Source organism: Canis aureus, chromosome 14 (assembly GCF_053574225.1).
Source record: "Canis aureus isolate CA01 chromosome 14, VMU_Caureus_v.1.0, whole genome shotgun sequence".
In the NCBI taxonomy this organism is placed as follows: Eukaryota; Metazoa; Chordata; class Mammalia; order Carnivora; family Canidae; genus Canis; species Canis aureus.
The window spans coordinates 40,875,361-40,899,973 of record NC_135624.1 but is presented as its reverse complement, the minus strand read 5'-3'; the positions used below and the strand labels follow the sequence as shown (position 1 = coordinate 40,899,973).

General features: G+C 54.8%; 2 protein-coding genes across 5 annotated transcripts in view; one reads left to right on the top strand and one right to left on the bottom strand.

Moving 5' to 3' along the window:
* Nucleotides 1-13,231, bottom strand: part of HSF1 (heat shock transcription factor 1) — a 20,268-nt gene extending 7,037 nt beyond the window's left edge. For 2 of the 4 annotated variants that reach the window (XM_077847674.1, XM_077847676.1), the window contains exon 1: nucleotides 12,987-13,231. In XM_077847674.1, the coding sequence (XP_077703800.1) occupies nucleotides 12,987-13,103 (117 nt within the window). In that variant the 5' untranslated portion in view covers nucleotides 13,104-13,231. The remainder of the gene's footprint in view (nucleotides 1-12,986) is intronic. The other 2 variants (XM_077847675.1, XM_077847677.1) reach the window with 2 other exon arrangements.
* Nucleotides 13,226-24,613, top strand: part of BOP1 (BOP1 ribosomal biogenesis factor) — a 26,045-nt gene continuing 14,657 nt past the window's right edge. Inside the window, exons 1-2 of the mRNA XM_077847673.1 lie at nucleotides 13,226-13,585; nucleotides 15,193-15,387. Coding sequence (XP_077703799.1) covers nucleotides 13,241-13,585; nucleotides 15,193-15,387 — 540 coding nt within the window. The 5' untranslated portion in view covers nucleotides 13,226-13,240. The remainder of the gene's footprint in view (nucleotides 13,586-15,192; nucleotides 15,388-24,613) is intronic.

Below are 24,613 nucleotides of genomic sequence, written 5' to 3'. Positions count from 1 at the left end.
ACCGTATCTAAAGAAATAAGGGAAAGTATGAGAATATCTCCGAGAATAAAGAGTACCAGTAAAGAGCAAAATCATAAAAATGAACCAAATCAGAAATCTAAAGTATTACAACTCAGGCCTAAAACTCACTAGAGGGGCTTGAAAGCAGATCTGAGCACAGACAAGGAATCAAACATGACAATGGGTCAATTGAGATTATCCAGCCTGAGGAACAGAAAGAGAAAACAATGAAGAAAAATGCACTCAGAGACTGTGGGATGCCACCAAACACCAGCTTAAGCACAATGGGAGTCCCAGTAGGAGAGGACAGAGAATAATGGCTAAAAACTTCCCAAATTTGATGAAAAATGTCAGGAAGCTAAACAAACTCTAAGCAGAATAAACTCAAAGAAATTCACACCTAGATACTTCATAATCAAACAGGATGAAAAGATCCAGAGAGAATTTTCAACGCAAAAAGGGAGAAACAGACTCATTTTGTACAAAGGACCCTTAATAAGATTAACAGTTGATTTCTCATCAGAAACCATGGAGGCCAGAAGGCACTGGGATGGCTGAAAGAAAAAAACCTGTTTACCCAGAATTCTGTATCTGGGAGCAAAGGGAGTAAAACTACTCTTTGGTTTTTTTTTTTTTTTTTTAATTTATTTATTCATGATAGTCACACGGAGAGAGAGAGAGAGGCAGAGACACAGGCAGAGGGAGAAGCAGGCTCCATGCACTGGGAGCCTGACGTGGGATTCGATCCTGGGTCTCCAGGATCGCCCTGGGCCAAAGGCAGGCGCCAAAGCGCTGCGCCACCCAGGGATCCCAAAACTACTCTTTGAAAAGGAAGGAGCAACTTTCCATTTGGGATGTCAAGTGTGAACCACTCCCAAGTGAAACAAAGCTTATTCAAACCATTTAAAGTCTTGGGACCCCTGAGTGGTCAGTGATTGTCTGCCTTTGGCTCAGGGCATGACCCCAGGGTCCTGGGATCAAGTCCCACATCAGGCTCCCTGCAGGGAGCCTGCTTCTCTCTGTGTCTCTCATGAATAAATAAATAAGATCTTAAAAAAAAAAAAAAGTCTCTGGAAATGATCCTAAAGGCATACAACAAATGAAAACATTTATTCAAAAAAACCTACTAAACCTATGCAAGACTAGTGAGCCTGTAGCACCCGAGCTGCAAGCTGCTCCCTCCCCACTCAGTTCACCTTGGTTGATGCTACACTTTGGGAGAGCATGACCAGGAGGGTGGGGGTTCCTCTCCCTTCTGTTTACAGTTCAGACTTACTGTATCTCACTGAGAGGAGAAGGCCACCAGTATCTCTTATCCTGTCTAACAACAAGGTCAAGAGGCTAAATTCTTGGTGACTGCAACCAAGAGGTGTGTGTGGGTGCTTCTCCATTTTGCCCCCATCCATATAATGCAGGCTGTACCCCAGGCACCCCGATTGCCCTCACTCCAGCTAGCATGTAGGGTACAGCATCCATGTTGGGAGAGCCAAGCGAGGAAGACCAGAGCCCACTGCCCTGCCCAGTGCCCAAAATAGTGGCTCAGAGAGTTCTCATGAGGGAGGCAGCCCAAAGGAAAGAAAACTCTGAAGTTCTCCCCAAGCAAACTCAGTTTATGTGAAACCAAAGTGTTAGAAAGTTCAAGCCTAAGGTTGCTCTGGAAAACAACAGCACCTCTAAATTAGGAGTAAAATAAGCTCGAGGGGTGCCTGAGTGGCTCAGTTGGTAGAGGGTCCACCAACTCTTGATTTCAGGTCAGGTCATGATCTGTGGGTTGTAGGATCGAGCCCCATGTCAGGCTCTGTGTTCATCAGGGAGCCTTCTTGAGATCCTCTTTCTCCTTCTCCCTCTGTGCCTCCCCAAATCGTGTGTGCATGCTCTCTCTCCCACTAAATAAATAAGTCTTAAAAAAAAAAAAAAAAAAAAAAAAAAGAACAGTAAAAGGCTTAACCAAGGCCAGCTTGCTCACACAGCAAAGACAGCTATCAGCCCGCCCAGGTCAGAACAGACCTCAGACAGAACTTAAAGGCCACCACTGCCTGAATGTAATTAGACCAGACTTCTCAACAATCTGTGCCCTGGGGTACTGTCAAAGCCAACAGAACAATGAGGCAGTAATTACAGAGCCTACAGTCTGGGTGTAACACCCCAAGCCAGTGAACTAACACGGAGAAACAGACCTCACTGACGCAACCTACAAGCCAGCAACCCCCCCCCCCCCAAAAAAGCACAAGGGTGGGTGGGTGGGGTGGTCATCCAGAAGTACAGCATTACCTACAATATACTTTTTCTTTCTTTCTTTTTTTTCTTTTTATCTTTAAAGCCTTTATTTATTTGAGAGTGAAAGAGAGAAGCAGACTCCCCATTGAGCAGGGAGCCCGATGTGGGGCTCGATCCCAGGACTCCGGGATCATGACCTGAGCCAAAGGCAGACCCTTAACCAACTGGGCCACCCAGGCACCCCTAAAATGTACTTTTTTTCTACAAAATTATGAGACATGTAAAGAAACAGCAAAGTATGATCCACGCACAGGGAAAAGAGAAAAACAGTAACTGCCTGTGACAGACATCACATTTAACCAAGACTTCAAGGAACACATTCAAAATATGTTTAGAGGGACACCTGGGTGGCTCAGTGGTTGAGTGGCTGCCTTCAGCTCAAGGTGTGACACTGGGGCACATGGACACATGGAGCCTGCGTCTCCCTCTGCCTGTGTCTCTGCCTCTCTCTCTCTCTGTTATGAATAAATAAAATCTTTAAAAAAAAATCTTAAAAATAAGAAATGCAATTGATTTTGTATTGACCTTGTATCTAATAATCTTGCAAAACTCATTGTTTAGTTCTAAGAGTATATATTTTTTAATTTTTAAATATTAAAAAGAAAAAAATTTAAGAGAGACCATGCATGTGCAAGTGTGTATGTGTGGGTGTAGGGACAGAGGGGAGAGGAACAGACAATTTTAAGCAGGCTCCCAGCCCAGCCTAGACCCGACACAGGGTTCTATCTCACGACCCTGAGATTATGACATGAGCTGAAATCAGGAGTCAGATGCTTAACCAACTAAGCCACCCAGATACCCCTAGTTCTAGGAGTATTTTTGTAGATTTCTTGGGATTTTCTGTGTAGACAATCGTGCTATCCATGAATAAGACCGGTCTTATTTCTCCCTCTCCAAAACATATTCCTTTAATTTTTCTTTTCTTCAAATACTGGACAGGCCTTTCGGTACAATGTTGACTAGAACTGGTGAGAATAGACATTGTGCCTTATTCTGATCTTAGGGGAAAAACATTCAGGCTCTCCTATCATTAAGTATGATACTAGGTGTAAGTTTCTTTGTAGAGCCTTTTGAATTAGGCTGAATAAGTTCCCCACTATTCTTAGCTTCCAGAGGATATTTTTTTATGAACATATTTTATTTTTTAAAGATTTTATTCATTTGAGACAGAGAGAGAGAGAGAGAGAGAGAGAGAGGGAGAGAGAGAGAGATGTAGGAGAAGCAGGCTCCCTGCAGGGAGCCTGATGTGGGATGTGATCCCGGGTCCCCAGAATCACGTCCTGGGCCCAAGGCGGGCACAAAACCACTGAGCCACCCGGGCTGCCCTGAACATCATATTTTGACAAATGTTTTTCCTGCAAATAATATGATTATGTGGTTTTTCTCTTTCAGGCTATTAACACAATGGATTATATTGACTTGATTTTAAAATCTTGAACCACCCTTGACATTACTTTTTTTTAATATATTGCTAGATTTGCTCCTATTTTATAGAAGGCATTTTGAAAGATACTGGTCTGTAGTTTTCTTGGAACTGTTTTTGTCTAACTTTTTAAAAAGTTTATTTAGTTTTAAGTAATCTCTATACCCAACATGGGGCTTGTACCAGGGCTGTTCTTTGTGACCACCAGCATTTAGCAGGTGTGATGGTTTTGGAGAACGTGTTACTAAGGCCACCTAGGGATCTTGCTCTCTAGGATCTCTTGCTCGGAGAGAAGTGGGCTGACCTGCTAAGGGCGGCCTAGGGAGAGGCTCGCGTGGTGAGCAATGCAAGTCTCTTGACAAAAGTTACCTGCCACAAACACTTAAGCAGGTTTCTTTTCTCTAGTTGAGTCTTGAAATGACTGCAACCTCATGAGAGACCTTGAGTCCACATCAGTCTGTGACTCTCAGGAACAGAGACGTTGTTGTTTTAAGCAGTTACGTTTGGAGATAATGGGTTACACAGCAGTAAGTAACACAACTGCTAAATATCGTGTGTGAGTGTTGTAAAGATTTACTTACTTATTTTAGGGAGGGAGGGGCCAAGGGGGAGGAATCCCAAGCTGACCCCTTGCTGAACAGAGTCCTATAAAGGCTCAATCTCACAACCCTGAGATCACGACCTGAGCCGAAATCAAGACTCGGACTCTCAACCGAGCCCCCCAGGCGCCCCTTTGTGGTTTTTTAGAAGCTATTGTAAATATTTCCATTTTCAACAATTCATTGCTAGTGTATAGAAGCAGAATTGGTTTTTATATACTACCCTTGAATCCTGTGGCCTCACTAAACTCATTTGTTAGTTCTAGTAACTTCTTTTGGTAGATTCCTTGGGACTTTTTTTTTTTTAAAGATTTTATTCATTTATTCATGAGAGACACACACAGAGAGAGAGAGAGAGAGAGAGAGAGAGAGAGAGAGGCAGAGACACAGGCAGAGGGAGAAGCAGGCTCCATGCGGGGAGCCCGATGTGGGACTCGATCCCAGGGCCCCGGGGTCATGACCTGAGCAGAAGGCAGACACTCAACCACTGAGCCACCCAGGCGTTCCCCCTCCTTGGAAGTTCTTATAAATCTTGGATCTGTGGGTTCACAACTTTCCAAAAATTTGGATAGTTACATCTAAGCATTCCCTCTTCCTTTATCCTGGGACCTCGCTTGTGTGTCAGGCTGTGTGATACTGTCTCCAGGTGGCTCTGCTCAGTGTCCAGTCTGGTTTTCCTGGAAATCACTGCGAACGGTTTCTATAACCATAGAACTCTAGTTCAGTGATCTTTTCTTCTGCAGTATCTAATCTGTTTTTTTTTTTTTTTAAAGATTTTATTTATTTATTCATGACACACACACACACACACACACACACACACAGAAAGAGAGGCAGAGACACAGGCAGAGGGAGAAGCAGGCTCCATGCAGGGAGCCCAATGTGGGACTCGATCCCGGGTCTCCAGGATCCCGCCCTAGGCTGAAGGCAGCACCAAACCGCTGGGCCACCGGGGCTGCCCTCTAATCTGCTGTTAATCCCCGACAGTGACTTATACAAATAAGTTTTGGATTTTAGAGTAACTTCAGATTTACAGAAAAATTGGGAAGATAGTACAGGGTTCTCACATGCTCTGCAAACCATCAGTATCATTGGGTACTTGTCACAAGTAATGAATCAATATAGAGGTTTTCCCTGCTATCTGAAAGTAGAGTGTTCCTATGAAATCTTTTATAACCCCAATTTTTTTTTTTTTTAATTTATGATAGTCACAGAGGCAGAGACACAGGCAGAGGGAGAAGCAGGCTCCATTCACCGGGAGCCTGACATGAGATTCGATCCGGGTCTCCAGGATCGCGCTCTGAGCCAAAGGCAGGTGCCAAACCGCTGCGCCACCCAGGGATCCCTAACCCAAATTTTTTAAAGCCGAGAATTAACTGTTTTTTTTTTTTTTTTTAAGATATATTTATTCATTCATGAGAGACAGAGAGAGAGAGAGGCAGAGACACAGGCAGAGGGAGAAGCAGGCTCCATGCAGGGAGCCTGACGTGGGACTCGATCCTGGGTCACGCCCTGAGCCGAAGGCAGACGCTCAAACACAGAGCCACCCAGGTGTCCCAGGAATTACTGTTAATCAATATGGCAAAATATAGAGTATTCCCAGACCCCCAAAAATAATCACTTACGTTTTTCTGATACCTCAGAACACACCTTGCAAATGGATGCACAAAGTAAGTTGATATAAGTCATAGGTACTCAGACACAGCGCACAGCTCTAGCAGTGTGAGGCTGAGATGCTGAGTACAGCCCCTGAGGAAAGAGCCTGGCAGGGCCACCCTTGCCGCGTGGAACGTGCACTGCCTCTACCATGGCTTGCTGCAAAAAATATGCTGAATGCTATTTTCGCTTTTTGTAAAAATGAAAATCCTTTTTGGATTTCTTTTAGTTGGCTGAAACAGGTACTAACGTAGGTCTTCTGTACGAGCAAGATGGCATAACGTGAGCTTTTTAAAAAAAAAGGGTGGATACCCATACGTTATTATTAACTACAGTCCCTATTTTATTCGGATTTCCTTAGTTTTTAGCTGATGCCGCTCTGTCCCAGGACATCATCCAAGGGGTTACATGACATTCAGTTGTTATGTGTCCTTATATTCCTCTTGGCTACGACAACCTCTTAGACTTTCCTGGTTTCTTTTGACCTTGAGTTTTGAGGAGCACTGGTCTGGTATTTTGTAGAATGTTCCTCAACCTGGATTTGTCCTGTGTCTTTTCCTCTTGACCAGGTGAGGTTATGTAAGTTTTTGGAGGGGAAGACCACAGACGGTAAGTGCCCTCGCCGTGTCACGGCAGGATGCACACTACGAGGCCCCGTCAGGGGTCTCCGCTGTCGTCGCCCCTACCCGTTCCCACTCTGCGTTTCTCGGAACAAAGTCACTACGTGTAGCCCACACGTACAGGTGGGAAGATACGTGACACCTCCCTGAAGGGGTATCTACACGAACAGTCTGGAATTCTGGGATATGTGTGCCACTGACACTTTATTCTCTGTCCTCCACGTCTGTCTTCATGGATTTGGTTTACTTCTTTGAGCACTCGGAATATTTTTACAGTTGTCTCAGTGTCTTTGTTGGCTAGTTCCCCTCAGCCCTGGGAACACTGCTATGACACTGCCCTTTGTCACAGGACACACGCTCCTGCCAAGTGGCTCCTCTGTTGGTTCTGATAGGGCCCTGGACACGAAGGTCTTTACGTCGTGTCTAGTCGTGTGGTCTTCCTCCCCAGAGTGTTCCGTGGGGATCAGCCTGGTCTTTCAAGGCTTCTCTCTAAACTTGATCACACTGCACTGGGGGCAGACTCTCCTGATTCGGTCCCACTGCCAAGCTGTAGCCTCTGCGGAATGCTCTGCACGTCCAGGTGGCTCCTCCGCTCTGGCTGGGAGAGCTCAGGTGACTCGCCGCCCCGCGTGAGCTCTCCTCAGTAGCTGTTCCTTCTCTAGAAGGTTCTCAGGCTGGCTTCATAGGTCTCCTCCTACGGGCAGGTGAACCAGCACCTGCTGAAGACCCAAATGGGCTCATGCACAGACTCCTGGGGCTCCGTCTCAGTGCAGCTCCCTTCCCTGACCGCACCTTGCAAACTCTAGCTGCCTTAGCTTCTCCAAAGCTGGGCTGTTAGTCTGAAAACCGCCTCCAGGCAGAAAACCTGGGCACCTGTGTGGCCTACCTGTCCTTCCTGTTTTCCAATCCTGAACACTGTTCAAGGGTTAAGCCCACACTGAGTATGTCGCACGAGCCCTGCCTTACGGAGTTTCGAAAGTCTCTGGTGAGACCTTCACAGAACGTGACATTCTATCTCCCTGCCTCATGGTCCAGGACCCCTCCTTCTCTGCTGCCTCTGCGGGATTCCTGGGGGTGCTCTCAGCTTTTCCTCTGGTATAGTGAAAGCCTACAATTAGAAATATGGAGAAGCAGAGAGAAGTGAGTGCCCCACTGCTGGCTGGTGAGTGATGCCCTCATCCCGAGAATGCACTTTCTAAAACAAAATTATTCTATGTATCTATTTGACAGTGAGAGAGAGCATGAGCAGGAAGAGAGGCAGCGGGAGAGGGAGAGGCAGCCTTCCCTGCTGAGCAGGGAGCCTGATGTGGGGCCCTATCCCAGGACCCCGGGATCATGACCCAAGCCGAAGGCAGACACTGAACTGACTGAGCCACTCAGGCGTCACCACCCCTCTCCCTTCCCAAGTAAATTCTACACCCAGCATGGGGCTCGAACTCACGGCCTTGAGATCAAGTGTTGCATGCTCTAGCCACCGAGCCAGCCAGGTGCTCTGAGATGCAAGTCTCAATGCCAAGTTGGACTGTAAATTTGGAGTCTCTGACCTTATTTTTGATGGCACTAGGAACAACCTACAATGAATCCCAAATTCTGCAGGCATATATGTTTTTATAGAGAGGGCTTCTGTCTTTGAGTATTTTCTCAAAGGGCTTCATGACCCCAAAGGGTTAACCACCACTGTATTCCATGAGGGGGACCACCTGCACTTTCCAAGTATCTGCCCAGAACACCGTCGTCCCCCAAATGTCCATCCAAAGACTAGTCGGGCGTGATGTGCCCTGGTCCCCTGCATGCAGCAGGAACATGGGCATGAGGAGCAGTAGGCACATGTCTGGAGCCATGTGGCCACAGAAGCAGAGAAATCCAGGCCGCAGAGTGAGGTGACAGGAGGTGTGAGGCTGGTCGAGAAAAGGAGGGTCCTTTAGGTCCTCCTCCTCCACCTGACTTTTGTCCTTGAGTGTAAGACCAGCTGCACCATTACATCCTGTTCTTCCTGCTGAAGTCAGCTTTAGTGAGTCCCAGCAACACAGGCACCAACACATCCCTCCTACTCTCTGGCCACTGGCCCCTGCACGGATCTCCAGATGAAGGAACACACACGCAGGTTGGTGACTCTGATCACTCCGTGGCCTTCAGGTCAAGAAGGGAGGGGTCTGTGGTGGCAGCTACTGTGCTGCCAGCCCCGGGAAGCATTTGAGGGTTGGCATTCCGCCTTTCACTGCCTGTGAAGACAGCACTCCCACCCCATCCAGAGGGAAAGGGAGCCTTACAGCCAGAGCTGCAGGTTCTGGGGTCTATGGAGTGTGAGGCCTCTGGCCCAGCCCCCATGTGATACCCGATGGGAGCTCTTTGTGTGTTCTAGAGTGGGTCCATCCCACTGCCCCCTTCCGGTCCTTTAATAAAGAATTGTGAGCCACACGGGTCACCTGCCTTCCCTCCAAGGAGGCCACCACGGTTCAGACCTCCAGCCCCCTCCTGAGACCCTTGTGCCCTGAGTTCCTCCTCTCCACCCCACAGTGTAGAGTCTGTCCTTTACAGGTCTGTGCCAGTCTCATCCGTCCATGTGTGTATTATCTCTACTGAAGGGGTGAGGGGGACTCTCATGTAAAAATCCCAAATCCAGTCCTGACTGAAACCCTGCAGTGCTGGTCGGTCCAGGTGTGGCTAGGGTCTAACTAAGAGAAGCAGGTGGGGGTGGGGCCAGCATCCTGATCCTGGGGGCATGGGTCGGGGTCTCCTGCTGCCGCCAGGAAATACGGAGTGCCTGGCAAGGCAGTCAGGGAGCAACAGCTGGTGGTCATCAGAAAGATAGTGGACTTCAACCTCCAGCTTTCTTTGTGAAGTTTCCTGATGTCTTTGAGATTCAGTGTTCTTTTTTTTTTTTTTTTTAATAAAGACTTTACTGGGGATCCCTGGGTGGCGCAGCGGTTTAGCGCCTGCCTTCGGCCCAGGGCGCGATCCTGGAGACCCAGGATCGAGTCCCACGTCCGGCTCCCGGTGCATGGAGCCTGCTTCTCCCTCTGCCTATGTCTCTGCCTCTCTCTCTCTCTTTGTGTGACTATCATAAATGAAAAATAAATAAATAAATAATAAATAAATAAATAAAGACTTTACTTATTTATCCATGAGAGACGGTGGGGGGCGGGGGGCAGAGGCACAGGCAGAGGGAGAAGCAGGCTCCATGCAGGGAGCCTGACGTGGGACTCGATCCCAGGTCTCCAGGATTACGCCCTGGGCTGAAGGCAGGCGCTAGATGGCCGAGCCACCCGGGCTGCCCGAGGTTCAGTGTTCTTATCTACAAAATGGCCAATTGTCACCTCCTTGGATGGCCCTGGAGGAAAACTGATACACAAGAAGGCTTGGGCTCATGATGCACCTAAGGTCTGAATAAGCACAGCTGGGCTACTGTTTGGCGGCTGTGACTGCAGCCCTGCTCCAGGGAGGCCCTGGGAGCGTCAGGGCCTGCGGCATGCCTCCCGGCCTGCCACTGGGGAGTGGTAACCTGGGGTGCTCCTTCAGCATTTTGGTTCCACTGACATCCCTAAGGGCAGGATCCAGAGGGCCTGTCGGGTCCTCACCTAGACACTCAGTGTCAGGGGAGAAGGAGTGTCCCTGCCTGTCATGGGTACTCTGGAAATGGTCCATGGCCAAGTCTGAGTGTATGGGTGCGACCAGAGCAATTCAAGCGGTCTCATGGGGAGCTGATGACCTAACTGCAGGAAGTGCTGTGCCCCTGACTCTCCACCCTGAGACCCAGCCTCTCCAGAGTGACCCTCTGGCCACTGGCACTCGCGAGGGCCACCTGGGACAGGCCCTGGCCTTGCCGACCTCCAGTTCCTAGGTGTCTGCCTCCATACAGTCCTATTAGATCCACTCCTGCTCCTAGAAAGAGCCCTGCACTGATCAGAGCACAGTCCCGCCTCGGGCTCCCCAGCCTCCCCAGCCTTTAGGTGGCCTAAAAAGAAGTGCTTCCTTAAACTGTGCTATCAGGCACCTTCCGGGCTCACCTGGCCTTGATCCCTAGGCCAGACAGGTCTGATTCATGCACAGTCCCCGTGGGGGTGGGAGGCAAGGGGAACAAGCACAGGCTGTAGGTCAGGAGAGCTGTGGCACACCCTTAGGCTGTGTTCCCGGTGGCCAAGTTCACTCCCTGCAGCAGCAGGAGCTGCAGGGTCGCAGGACCTGGGGGTGGGGGGCAGCTGCATCTCTAAAGACCCTTGTTTATCCACCTCAGACTCCATATTCAGTGCGTCTTTAACTGTAGGAGGATTTGACAGTAGGTCAACACAACTGTACGGGGCAGTGACCTGTGGTCTGTCCGTCATGCTTGGCAAAGGAAGCTCAGTGCTGTCCCAACCTGGCCCCACTGGCGAGGGTTTCTGGGGCTAGACCCCATCCCCCACTGTACTCAGCCTGGAGAGTCAGCCACCACACCTTTGACTGCCTGTTGTCCCCTGGGTCAAACATGGTGAGTTTCTCTTGGTAGAACTGTGAGAAAACTTTCAAAACAAAGGGTGGGGGTGGGGGGCACCAAAACCAAGGACATCAGAGCTTCCCAAGGCCTCTGAGAGTCACACTCTGGGCCACAATTCTGCAGAAGACACTGTGTGGACTTTTTTGATCAAGGCCACAGGTACAGACCATCTCCTGTCTCTGAGCCAGGCAGCTCGGCAGCCCCCCACCCGGCCTGGAAAGGGCTTCCTTCCACTGCTGAGCTACTGTCTGGCTTCTGTATTCATTGTGAGTGCCAGCCCCTACCACTACGTCTTGCCTGACCTGCATACAGACCAGGAAGGTTCACGTACTCATGCTCAGGCTGGTTCCCCATCCCCCTGCCCCTCGACAAACCCACATAGGCAGCCACTGTAAGCAAAGGCTGTCACAAGCCTGATCATTCCTGTTCAAAGGCCTTGCCCAGGATACGGGCTGTGGGTCCTGGAGAGAAAGCTGGGGACGCTTCACCCACATGCCTCACAATCTTTAATCAGAAAAAGCAAGCAGATTAAAGGGCACCCTAGAAGGTGGGATAGATCACCATAGTAGGATTAGGCTTGGACTATCCCAGGGCATCTCTGATGCCCCTCCTGGATCTGGGTTAAGAGTGTTTCCTTGAAGTTAGAGGAAGGAAAAAGAGGAAGAAGGAAGATAAAGGAAGATACAAATGTGTGGTCACTTCCTTTGGTTAGAAAAATCCGAAGTCTGGAAAGAGGGGATGGCATGCTTCCCCACTTCAGGGTGCTGCCTCTCATCAGGTAGGAAACAGGTAGTGCACTGGGGAATGGAGAGTGCCCACACGCGTATCACTGAAACAGTGTCTCCAATAAGAACATGGCATAATACCTAGTCTCTTTATTTCCCGTCTCTCTCTTTTTTTCTTTTTTTTTTTTAAGATTTTGTTTATTCACTCAAGAGAGACACAGAGAGAGAGAAAGACAGAGGCAGAGGCAGAGGGAGAAGCAGGCTCCAAGCAGGGAGCCCGACAAGGGATTCGATCCCAGGACCCCGGGGTCACGCCCTGGGCTGAAGGCAGATGTCAAACTGCTGAGCCACCCAGGGATCCCCTATTCCCAGACAATCTTTAGGCAGAGCAGAGCTCGGGCAAACAGACAAGCCAAGACTTAGCTTCGACCTGAACACTTCTTCATTCCTAATGGCTTCAGAGCACGAAAGGGAAGTGCTTAGTAAAGTCAGAAACCCAGCATGTTGGCCCTCGAGGGGTCAAGCATATTTGGAGGCACTCAGAGGCTCTGCGTGACCAGTGTGGCCTCTCTCGGGGTCACCCGTTTGCCGGCCCCGGGGTATGGCTCTGGCCTCCCCGGGACACGACATCACAGCCAGGCTGGGAACAGCAGATTCTGATCTTCAACTCCAGACACACTCTCCAATTTACCTCCGCAAAACCGGAGCTGTCCGGTCTTGCAGGGCCAAACCCTGTAAACAAGCCCGCTGCCAAGCAACTGAAGACAGGGACCTGAATAAAGACGCCCTATGAGGAATGAAAAACAAAGCTGCTCCGGGGAGACCCAGCTCCAGTATCTCTGGCTATGGGTTCGAGATCAACCTGAACTTTGTGACGTTTTACTTTCTGTTTTCGTGGCTCTCCCTTTCGCACCAGAGCGACGACCTCCAGTCCACGCACCGCGTCCTAATTTTCTCCGAAGAGCCGCCGGCCATCCCGCCCTGGAACTCATCTGAGAAAACGGAGAGGGTCCCCTGGGCACGGCGGTGGCCTGCGAGGCCGGGCTCTGTTCTCCGGGCAGACCCACTTCCGCGACGGTCCGACGGGGAGCGAAGGACCTGAGAGGCCTCCCTCCCCGCCGGCGGCCCTCGGCGCGCGGAGCGGCCGGCAGCGAGCGCAGGCCCCGGCCCCGCCCCACACCCACCCTCTGGGTACTCGCCCCGGCCCCTCACCGGGCTCCAGCAGATAAGCGCGTCGGTGTCCGGGTCGCTCACGAGGGTCCACAGCTTGGTCAGGAAGGCCGGGACGTTGCTGGGCCCCGCCGCGCCGGGGCCCACGGGCAGATCCATGCCGGGCAAGGCGGGGAGAGGCAGAAGTGACGACCGCGAAACGAGACCGAGGGCCGGGCTAGCGCCGCCGCCGCGCCTGTCGCCGGGGCAGCGCCGCCGCCGCCGCCCGCTGCGCACACACTGCCCCGCGGCCTAGCATGGCCGCCGCCATCTTGCGACGCGCGCGCTCCCGCCGGCGCCGCCCGTTCGCGTCACCCTGGCGCGCGCACGCCGGCCCCGCCCCGTCTCCGACCGCCGCGCGCCTGCGCGTGCTGGCCCCGCCCCACCGTCAGGCCGGGAGGGGAGGGGCCGGCCCCGCCCCTCGCCCCCGCAGGCCCCGCCCCCAGCCCCACGCGGCCCGCGCTGCCGGAAGTGGCGGCGCGGGTCGTGACCGGCTGGGCAGCATGGCGGGCGCTCGGGGCGCGGGCGGTGCGGCGGCGGCGACGGGGGCTCGACCCGGGAAGCGACCGGGGGGGCCCGAGGCGGCGCCGGAGCCAGAGGAGGTGACGCGAGAGCGGGCCCGGGCGGCGGGGCTCGGGCGGCGGGGCCCGGGGCCGCACGTGGTGGCGAGTCGGCCCACGGCGCGCGGCGGGCCCGGGATCGCGAGGAAGAAGGGCTCCGGGTCCTGCGCGTCCGCGGCGGTGGGGCGGGGGGCGGGCGGCCTCCGGGGGGTCGACGTATTGAGGCGCTGCCGCGCGTCAGCCGTGTTCCGTACGCGGAGGGCGCCGTGGAGGCCGGGCTCCCGGCGCTGGACGCGTGGCCTGCTGGGGCTGTCAGTCCGTCCGGGTCCAGAGTCCCGGGAGCACGTGCGGCTCCGCGCCGCGTCCCCCTCCCCAGTGTCCCCCGGGAGTCCCTCCCCCGGGAGTCCCCCTCCCCCCAGTGTCCCCCGGGTGTCCCTCTCCCCCAGTGTCCCCTGGGTGTCTCTCCCCCTGGGCGTCCCTCTCCCGGGTGTCTCCCCGCCCCCTGGTGTACCCCGTCCCCTGGTGTCCCCGGGTGTCCCCTCCCCCGATGTCCCCCCTCCCCCAGGTGTCCCCCAGGTGTCCCCCTCCCCCTGATGTCCCCCTCCCCCTGGGACCCCCTCCCCGGGTGTCCCCCTCCCCCGGGCGTCCCTCCCCCCGGGCGTCCCTCCCCCCGGGTGTCCCCCCTCCCCCCCGTGTCCCCAGGTGTCCCCCTCCCCCAGGGGTCCCCCTCCCTCGGGTGCGCGCCTGTGGCAGGTGGCTCCGTGCCCAGGTGACTCTGCCACACGGGGTGGCTTCCTCCCCGCATGGTCTGTTGTGCTTTTATTTGCTGTTGTAGTTGTGTAGCTAAGTATCAGAGATGCGCAGTGTGATTGAGCTGAAATCAGAGTCGTTTCTGTGAAAGCTGTTCTAGGAAAGACTTCTAACGCGGTTCCAGGCTGCCTCCCTGGGTGAGAGCTGTGGACTGTTGAGGAGTGACAGCCAGGATTTTGTGCTCACATGCTTCCTAGAGGCTACAAGTTCTTAGTTTTTAAAAGGCAGGGACAGGTTCCCCCAGCGTGTCCTGGAGACTTAGGATGAGATGGCATCTGAAGCAGAGCTCTGCTCAGGAGCTGGGCCTCACCCAGGAGCGGGGGAGTAGCTCTCTACGTGTCTTTAAGTAAAACTTGGATCATTTTTGTCACCATTCAACCCACTTCGACAACTTACCTCAATGTTAATTTCAGTCTAGTTGGATACGGGGGCTCCTGTTTCAGGGATACAAGCCCCTGTATGGTCCTGTCTCTGCTGGTCCCGTCTCTGCCCTCGTGCCCTCATAGCTCTGAAGTTTGCCAGCATGGGGTGTGGAGGATGGAGAGCCCAGGGTGGTTATGTGATGGGAACTGAACTCTTAAGAAAGAGGTGTCCTTGAGAAGTCCCTCCCTTGTGAGATGCGGGAAGTTAAACGTTCCTTCCAAGGGCAGGCGGCCGTGCTGCCAGTGGAGGCGGACGGGCAGTGGGGAAGGCTCCACCCGGGTGCTGGAGGTAGAGGCTTGCGACCTGAGGACTGTGGCCTTGGAGGCTGGCCACACAGAGCCTTGGGTCAGCAGGGTGCCTGCTGGGTGGCAGGTGGCCTGGGGGTCTGGCTGTCATCACTACTGTGCTCCTTGCAGTCCTCTCTAGCCGGTGCCCCTGCTCCCAGCCTCCAGGAGGGCAGCGATTCTGGCCTGTCTGAAAGCGAGGAGAGTGTGTTCTCAGGCCTGGAAGATTCCGGCAGCGACAGTAGTGAGGATGACCCGGCCGAGGAAGAGGAGGAGGTCAGCAGTGATGAGGGCCACGGTGGGCCGGAGAAGACCGCTGGGCAGCAGGTGAGTGAGTGAGGAGCCTGCCAACTGGCTCTCTCCAAGTAAAGGGGGTCACAAAAGAAAGTGACCGCCAGGTGTTAGGCTCTCTGAGGGGCTGTCCCCGCACTGTGCCCTTCTCCCAAGTTTCCTGGGGAACCCCAAGGACCACGATGCACCCGTGGGCACATTTGGGGCCATGAAGAACACTTGCTTAGAGCTGGCTTGCTCTGAGCTCTTGGGTGTTGTTTTTCAAACACAGTTACGTGTTCTGTTCTCAGGAACTCCAAAAATCCCACATGCCTGGGCTTCCTCTTCAGGTGATTCTGAAGTCCCCTCTCCATGGCCCTCAGCCCACTTGGCTAGACTCAGTCGCAGGCCGGACCTCCTGGGGGCAAGGCCCGGGGTGGGGCTGGGGGGAGCTCTCGGGACACGCAGGAGACCCCAACACCCGAGCCTGATCCCAGGGAACCTCACTGCTTGAGGCTTTGGCGCTGTACGTGACCCTGGGATGATGGGGAAGGGTGCACTTTGCCGTGAAGTGAGAAAAATGAGAGAAAAGCTTGGTTTAACTAAAATACAATATTTGTTATTTGGAACGTTTGAGAGAGTAGTTTATAACTATTGGTATTCTCGGTGGGTCTGGTGTTAATACCTTGAGTCATACGGAAATGCACTCCCGTAATAGAAACCAAAAAGCCAAGCTTGTTTGATTGTTTCCTAAGAAGAAAGGATTTAAAGTGATATTTAAAGCTACCCCATTCAGGCTTTAACCATGATGCCGGCGTGCACATTGGATGGTGTGTGAAGTGTACTGACCGGTTTGTAGGATGATGAGCAACTGTTTTTCCTCCTTTTTTTTTTTTTTAACTTTTTAAAATACAACATTTTAAAATACATGTTCGGAGGATCCCTGGGTGGCTCAGTGATTTAGCACCTGCCTTGGGCCCAGGGCGTGATCCTGGGGTCCTGGGTTCGAGTCCTAGGTCGGGCTCCCTGCGTGGAGCCTGCTTCTCCCTCTGCCTGTGTCTCTGCCTTTCTCTCTCTCTCTCTCTCTCTCTCTGTGTCTCTCATGAATAAATAAATAAAATCTTCAAAAAAAAAATACAAGTTCCTTGACAAAAATTAAGCCTTTTCTCGAGACTACTTAGTGTAAAGAGTTAAAGTTCTCATTACTCTTGTTCTACTTGGTGACCACGGCTAATAGTTCAATCATTTTTCCTTTTTTTTTTTTTTTAATTTTACGTATTCATGAGAGACACACAGAGAGGCAGAGACGCAGGCAGAGGGAGAAGCAGGCTCCCTGCAGGGAGCCCGACGTGGGACTCGATCCTGGGACCCCGGGGTCACGACCTGGGCTGAAGGTGGACGCTCAACCGCTGAGCCACCCAGACTGCCCCTCAATCATCTTTCCATGTCTTTTCTCCTCCTCTTAGAATTAAGGATCCACACATCTATTTATTTATTTAGTAAATTAGGCTCCACACCTGTGAGATCAAGACCCGAATCACAATCAAGAGTCAGACTCAACCTACTGAGCCACCCAGGCACCCCTGATTTTTTTATTTTAAAAAGGGGTTTTTATTGTTTTTTATAAATAAAATTTTAAAAATAATTTTTAGATTAATTAGTTAATTTTTGAGAGAGAGAGAGAGAACGCATGCTTGTGCATGAGTGGGAGGGGCAGAGAGAGAAGGAGAGAGAGAATCTTAAACAGACTTCCCGCTGAGCAGGGAACCTGATACAGGGCTTGATCCCAGTACCCTGAGATTAGGACCTGAGCTGAATTCAAGAGTCAGATGTTCAACCAACTGAGCCACCCAAGCGTCCCTAAAAATAATCTTTAAAAATTAAATAATTTGGCGGGGGGCAGCTGGCTGACTTGCTAGGTAAAACATGCTACTCTTGATCTTGGGGTCATGAGTTTTAAGCCCTGCATTGGGCATGGAGCCTACTTTAAAAAAATTTTTAAATTACTTTTTTTTTTTTTTTTAAGATTTTATTTATTGATTCATGAGCGGCACACACAGAGACAGGCAGAGACACAGACAGAGGGAGAAGCAGGCTCCATGCAGGGAGCCTGACGTGGGACTCGATCCCCGATCTCCAGGATCATGCCCCGGGCTGAAGGCGGCACGGAACTGCTGAGCCACCCGGGCTGTCCTAAATTACTTTTTTAAATAAAAATCTTCTATCTGGGGGCGCCTGGGTGGCTCAGTTGGTGAAGCACTGTCTTCGGCTCGGGCTGTGATCCCAGGGTCCTGGTATGGAGCCCCACATCAGGCTCCCTGCTCAGCGAGGTGTCTGCTTCTCCCTCTCCTCGTTGCTCGTGCTCTCTCTCAATCTTTGTCAACTTCTCTGTCTCTTTCTCAAATAAATAAAAAACCTTAAGAAGTTCTACCTGAGGCCCCTGAGTGGTACAGTCAAGTGTGTGTCTCTTGATTTTGGCTCAGGTTATGATCTCAAGGTTGTGAGATGGAGCCCCACATTGGGCTCTGTGCTGGGTGTGCAGCCTGCTTAGGATATTCTTTCTTTCCCTGCACCCCTCCCTTTAAAAAAATTTCTATTTAAGTTCTCTTAGCTAGGTAACATGTGCAACTGTTTCAAGAGGCTGTTCCATGGAGTCTGGTGGGAGGGGCGCTCATCCTGGTGTGCCCGTGCTCTATCCCTCCGCGCTCGTCCACCCGCTTCTTCCTTGGGTTCCTGCTAGCGAAGCTCGGGTTTCTCTGCAGTACCACGTTCTTGGGTCTGCTTGCTCGCTCGTTGGGCAGGGACTGAAGCCACAGCCCAGCAGAGAGTTAAATGCCCTCCCTTTTCCAGAAGGTGGGGGGCAGTCCTCTGAGGGCGGAGAGGCTGCACCTGGCTCTGCAGCAGCCTGACCCCTGTCCCTCAACTTGAAGCCAGGACCAGGGCCCCTCCAGTGTGTGCTGTGCTGGGGCAGCGTCAGGACTTCACCCTCCTCATCTCCTCTTGGGGGAGGCGTCCCTTCCTCCCATCCCATGCCCGGGCTCTGAGGGCCATCCCTGTCCCCTGGGGGTCATCCTGGACGTGAGCCCCACAAGTCATTAGGGGTTCTGGCTTCCACTTACCATCCTGGGCAGCCACCCCGGCCTGGGGGTTCGCGTCTCTGGCTTTGTCGTACTTGTATGAGGGGCACGGGCGGCCCCTGTTGGAGGGGCCCTAAAGCACGTCTCGTGGTTGTCGTCCTGTGAATTTCTCTAGGCCTGAAGGGGGGGTGTTCAAAGTCCTTCCTAGAACTCTTCCCATCTCTCCTTTTTCCACCTGTTCTCGGAAGCCATCCCTACCCATCCGACTGGTGGAGCTGGACTCTCCCCAACGTCTTCTGCTCACACTCACTCTTTGGATGGTCTGGGCCCTGTTTCTAACCAGCAGCCAGTCCCCACTTCCCGTTCTCCTGTCTTCCCACGGTCATGGCTGCTTGGGGGGTCCGGGAGCTTTGTGTTGGTGGGCACTGGTTGGGCCTGCGTTCGGCCGCCCGGAGCCTGTCCAGCAGCGCCTGCAAGTAGAACCTTCCTACCACGTTGGGGGTTCCACCGGGTCAAGGTCTTGGGGGTCTGCTGGCTGACCTTTGCCTGTTGCAGCCGGTGGGTCATCACGTGTCCCCGTCAGGATGCTCTGCCACTGGGGTGGGCCATCAACGCATGGCCCCCTTCTGTTGAGCCGCTTCTAGGATTGGTGTCTCGCTGCCACTGCCGGTTTTGTGGATCCACCCCAGCAGGGACTGCGGCTTCTGCTCCTGCGCTCGCCAGCTGTTCCAGCGTTTTAACAGCGAGTCCCAAGAGTTCTTGGGCTCCTGGCCAAGGCCACCTGTACGGTCTTGTAATTAGCGGCCTTAGGTGAGCTACTTCTGCAAGGCAAAGTGACGTTTTCCTGGAGACCCTTGGGCTTCTGTGGCCACAGAAAAGCCCGGCTACTCCTACTCCTTGCCTTCTTGCCGGGCCCGGTTCTTACCAGACCGCTGACAGCCACCACGCCACGGGGCCATCCACCGACCTCTAACACTGTGTGCTCCCGTCGCTCTTCCACATTCAGTCCCCTTATCCTGTGTCAAGGCTTCACCACTTCCAAGGATGGGCAGGCAACCACCTGCTGGCTCGACCACTGTGCTGCGGGTGCCTGAGGGCATCCTGCCCCACCAGCCCGCAGGCGGAGATGGAGATGGAGATGGCCAGGACACAGCCTGAGGTGCCCATTGCTGGTGGGGTTCTCCCAGCTTTTCTGACTGCAGGGCCACGCCCCGGCCCAGCACTCTAATCAGCTCAGCAACCCGTCCGTCTGCCTTCCTGTGCCCGCAGGACTGTCAGGGGGCCCTGCCCTGGGAGCCAAGGGGGCCAGGTGTGTCTGCCTTCCCAGACGGGCTGTGAGCGTCCTGCTGAAACCATCCACGGCTGGGAGTGGATGGCCAGCTGATCACATGCACGTCCTGTGGAGACTGCCCTGAGTGTCCTCCCTTCCCCGCGGGAGGAGATGGGGCTCTGTGGCCAAGATGCCCAGGCTCGTCCACAGGGGCCAGAGCCCACTCCTGGTGGTGCTGGGCTGCCCTGGGTGCCACTGTACGTGAGCTCCTCCCTCTCCGTTCCCTCTAGGGACTTTGGAGAGGATTCAGACATGTCCACCACTTTCTTTTTAACTGTTGTGAGGGAGTACGTGACGAGCATCACAGGAACACAGCACCTGATGGCTCGGGAGCTCCCCGTCCCTCCCACTCCGCCTGCCCCTGCTCCCTGTCCTTGGGTCTTTCGAGGGTGTTTGCATGCCCCGGCTCCTGCGTGTGCCACTCCCGACTGCTTCCTACTTGCCTTCTGCTGCTCTGGCTCTGAGGGCCGCCCTCGCCCCTCGGAGGGTGGGCAGTGCTGCGTCAGTCCCCTCGCTTGTGTAGGCGAGTCTTGGGATGCCTTCCGAGAAGCAGCCCTGGATCAAAGGTCAGTGTGTTTTTAGTGGAAGGAAAGCGTGCCGCTTTGCCCACATGACAGCCCCTCACGCACCTGTTTGCCATCCCTCCGGAGACCGTGTGTGGGTAAAAGGCTTCATTTTCCCCCTCTGATAAACGGGAAGTGTAGCTTCTTGTTGTTGCCTTGTGACTTTTTCTTATATGAGTAGCGAGGCATCGTTTCCTGTGTTCCTGTGAGGATTGCATCGAGAAAGCTATCGCGCGCTGGGGGTCGGGTTGTGCGGCCTGCACTTTGTGAGTCGGAGGAGGCCGCTTGGACCCTTGGCCTTGGCCGCTGCTGAACTCGAGCCTCTGTGCCCTGCTGGGCCCGCAGCCCCTCCCCAGCCCTGCCCTCCTTCCCCGCTTCTTCCCCGGGCCTGCCCAGCATGTGCCCTGGCCCCTGGGAGAGGGCCGGCAGGTCCTGATGGGGAGGGAGGAGGCGGCAAGGGAGCTTCCTCCTGACCCCCTTTGTTCCTCGCCCTCGGCTGACGTCTGTCTCGGAGGCCCTTTGGTCGGCTTCCCAGGCTGGAGCAGCTGTGCGTGTGCTGGTCCTGCGCGCGAGGGCGCCAGGTGCTGTTTGTCGCTTACCAGACACTTAGGTGTTGTGTGACAGGAGCCCCATGCTTCGCAGCTTAATGGGAATGAGCTCCTTGCTTCTGGGGGCCGGGATGGCGGCGGGAGTCAGGGTGCCACTGGCAGGGGCTGGAGGAGCTCAGGGGAGGAAGGGCACCGTGTATCGCGGGGGGCTGGTCGGTGCGTGAGGGTAGGGTCCGGGCCGTGGCCCGGGGCCCCCGTCCTTCTCGGGGGCTTTGCCTCGGGGCCCTGTGTTTGCAGGGGGGTCCATGGCCTCGGGTTGCTTGCACCCGGCAGATTCGCTTGTTTGGAGCGTGCAGTGTTGGGTGTGGGACCCGCGGAGCTCCTCCGCCGTGACTGCGGCGTCTCCCGGGGACTGCGTAGCAGAGCTGTCTCCAGGTCCCCTCAGGACTGGCCACCCGGTCACCCTGAGGGCCGTGGGGGTGCTGTCCCGAGGCTCCCCCGTCCCAGCACGCCCAGCCACCTGTCCCAGGCCCTGGCCTCCCGCTCGGTGGGGCCTCTCCGGGCAGGAGGGCCGTCGCTTCCCTTCATCCTCCAAAGGGCACCTGCAGCCCCCGGAGGGGGCGAGGTCGTCATGCTCCTCGGTTCCTCAGTGGAGCGGAGTTGTGTGCTGAAAACCAACTTCTCCCCTTCAGTGCTTGTTTGGTTCTGCCTTTCCCGCTTGTGTCTACGTCGGTCCTTCTTCTTTTTTTTTTTTTTTTTAAATTTTTATTTATTTATGATAGTCACACATGGCGGGGGGGGAGAGAGAGAGAGAGAGAGAGAGAGAGGCAGAGAGGCAGAGACACAGGGAGAAGCAACTCCATGCACCAGGAGCCCGAAGTGGGACTCGATCCCGGGTCTCCAGGATCGCGCCCTGGGCCAAAGGCAGACGCCAAACCGCTGCGCCACCCAGGGATCCCTACGTCGGTCCTTCTTATAGGGGTTTTTTCCTATCTTGTTTTCTGTTGTTCGGAAGTTCCCGTGGCCGTTCAGCGGTCTGCTCCCCCGCCCAGGAACGTACTGCAGACCTAGGGATCACGCCCAGGTATCTTGGGAAGAGTTCTGCGCAGTCCATACTGAAAACCCACGGGCAGAGGGGCCTGCCTGGATCTCAGCATGGCTCTGGGGACGGCGGCGGAGGGCCTGCCGGGAGGTCGGGCAGCATGCCCTGAGTCTGGGGCCCAGGCCGTGGCCGTGCTGCCGTGCAGGGGTCCAGGCATGGGCCCTGCTGGAGTGGGGTGGGGGTGCCCTGACTGATTCACAGCAGCTGGTTATGGAGCTCACCTCAGCCGGAAGTGCCTGGCCCCCCAACCAGAGAGCCCAGGAGCGAGCCAGCGGCTGGGGGGGGTCGGCCCCGTGGGGGAGGCAGGCAGCTCTTGCGGGATCCCTCCCAGGGCTCGGAGCATCAAACAGCCGTTTTATGGCAGGCTCATTTCTGGGGATCAGAGTTCAGGCAGGGTGAGGTGTCGTGTCTGCGGCGACGTGGTCAGTGGGGTTGGGGGTATCCCACAGCACCCCCAGCCGGCTGCCACCCGAGAACGGGGCTGCACGCTTGGAGCGTGTCAGCATTCCCTGTGCCCTCCAGCGTTCTGCTCTAGGACACTCCTCACTCATCACGCCCTATGTTTTGGGGCTCAGGTGAGGGTCCTAAGGAAGAACAGCTGGGGTCTCTTCACACATGTGTCCATAGGGACACCTGGACAGCTGGCACTTGCTGGGCATCTGTGCCTGCCTGTCTGGATCTGCTTACCTAAGGTCCCCGAGGGCACAGCGGGAAGGTCTTATGGTCTCGACTCAGAATTCACACATCGTGGGTCTGGGCTGCTTTCCTTAGACAGATGAGCCAGCCATAAGCCCACCTGGATTTGGGGAGGGGGCACATAGACTCTGTCCCTCAATGGGAGGACAAAGATTTCCAGCCATAGTTTCAAACAGCCACAGTCTCAGGGCGCCTGGGGGCCTCTATCGCTCGAGCATCCCAACTCTTGGTTTCGGCTCAGGTCGTGATCTCAGGGTCGTGAGATGGAGCCTTGGGGTCCCCACTCTGCTCTGACTGCTTAAGACTCTCCCCCTCTGCCCCTCTCTCACCCCACTCCCCCATGCTCCCCCTCAAGTAAATCTTTATTTTTTGAAGATTGTATGTATTTACTCCTGAGAGAGACAGACAGAGGGGCCGAGGCATAGACAGAGGGAGAAGCAGGCTCCATGCAGGAAGCCTGATGGGGGACTCAATCCGAGGACCTGAGCTAAAGGCAGACACTCAGCCACTAAGCCACTCAGGTGTTCAAATAAATAAATCTTTAAAAAGAACTAATAAAACAGCCCTAATCTCCCCACTGTGTACAAAATGCACCTCCTGAACTTTATCCCTTTGCCATGCCCAGCCGAGGGGCCTCGTCTGAATCAGGCCTGGTGCCGGTGCCTCGTTCGCACACAGTGCTGGCGTTTCTGTTGTGAATGGGGAAGCGGGTAGCTCGGGGGATCCAGTGCTCTCTGGTGTTCCTAAATCGGCCGGGTGTTAGCAGCCTTACCTGGTATGGGGCCAGCTCCTGCTCTGGCTCCTGGGAGGGACCCTGCTCCCCAGTCGCCTTCCTTGTGCCTGAGGTGTTGTCTGTGGCCTCCAGATCTGTGGCCTCCAGGCCCTGGTGCTGTGTATGCTTTAGGAGCTGCACTTCCCTTGCCCTCTGCCCGCGCTCCTTGGTAGGGGTGCCCTGTGCACAGAGCGCTGCTGTGTCGGGCTCAGCACCACCGCGGGCCACCCCCCAGGTCCCTGAGAACGAGTGTCCAGGTGCCTGGGCCACACGAGCCTGGCGCATCTCCCGTTGACCTTCAGGGTATGGAGGCTGCCCTTCCTTTGGTGCCTCTGAGCCTCCCCAGAACCCTCTCGAGGGCGAGCCTGACCCAAGGGAGGCTGTGCAGGGAGCCAAGTCGGCCTGGCCGCCGCTGGTCTGCGCCGCTGCGGGGCTGTCAGGGTCCCCTGTGCGCCCTGAGCCCGGTGGCAGAGGCGGTGGGTGTGGCAGGCTGGGTCTGCAGCTGGGGACCACAGGCTCTGTAGCAGTTGTCACAAGATGCGATTTAGGCAGCCGGAACCCCCTCGGGGCCTCCCCTGGTCCTCACGGTGGGTTCTGGCCTTGGGGGTGGGCAGAGAAGCAAGGGTGTGCTCCCCGAGGACCTGAGCTGGGCTGGGGGACGGGCCTGGCCTGGGCCCTGGTGCTGCTGTCGCCCACCCCGAGGCTCCCAGCCTGCTGCCAGCTGCTCGCCCGCCCTCGTGCTGTGGGCCGTGTGCCCCTGTTCTCGCCTCCTTGGCCCCCGGGGCAGCCGGTCGGGGGCCCCTGGTCTGTGCCTCGGGTCTGCAGAGCCCTGCTTGTCCGGGGGCATCTGGGGGTGCGCTGCAGGGGCGGGGGGGGGGCGGTGTGTGTCCTGCAGACCGCGGGGACTCTGTGCCTGAGGACCAGGGTCTGGGCTGGGGGGGCCGGTCCCTGCTCAGCGTTCTTCTGTTTCACGATCTTTTTAAGTTTTCCTTGTTTTTGTTTTTATTTTTCTTCAAGATTTTATGTTTGAGAGAGCGCGCCCCAGGGGCCGCGGGAGGGGCAGAGGGAGAGGGAGGAGCTCCCTGCTGAGCGGGGACCCCCACCCCCACCCCGGGGCTCCATCCCAGGACCCGGGCTCTCACCCAGAGCCTCCACTGAGCCTTCCAGGCGCCCCGTAACTTCTCCGTGTTTTAAA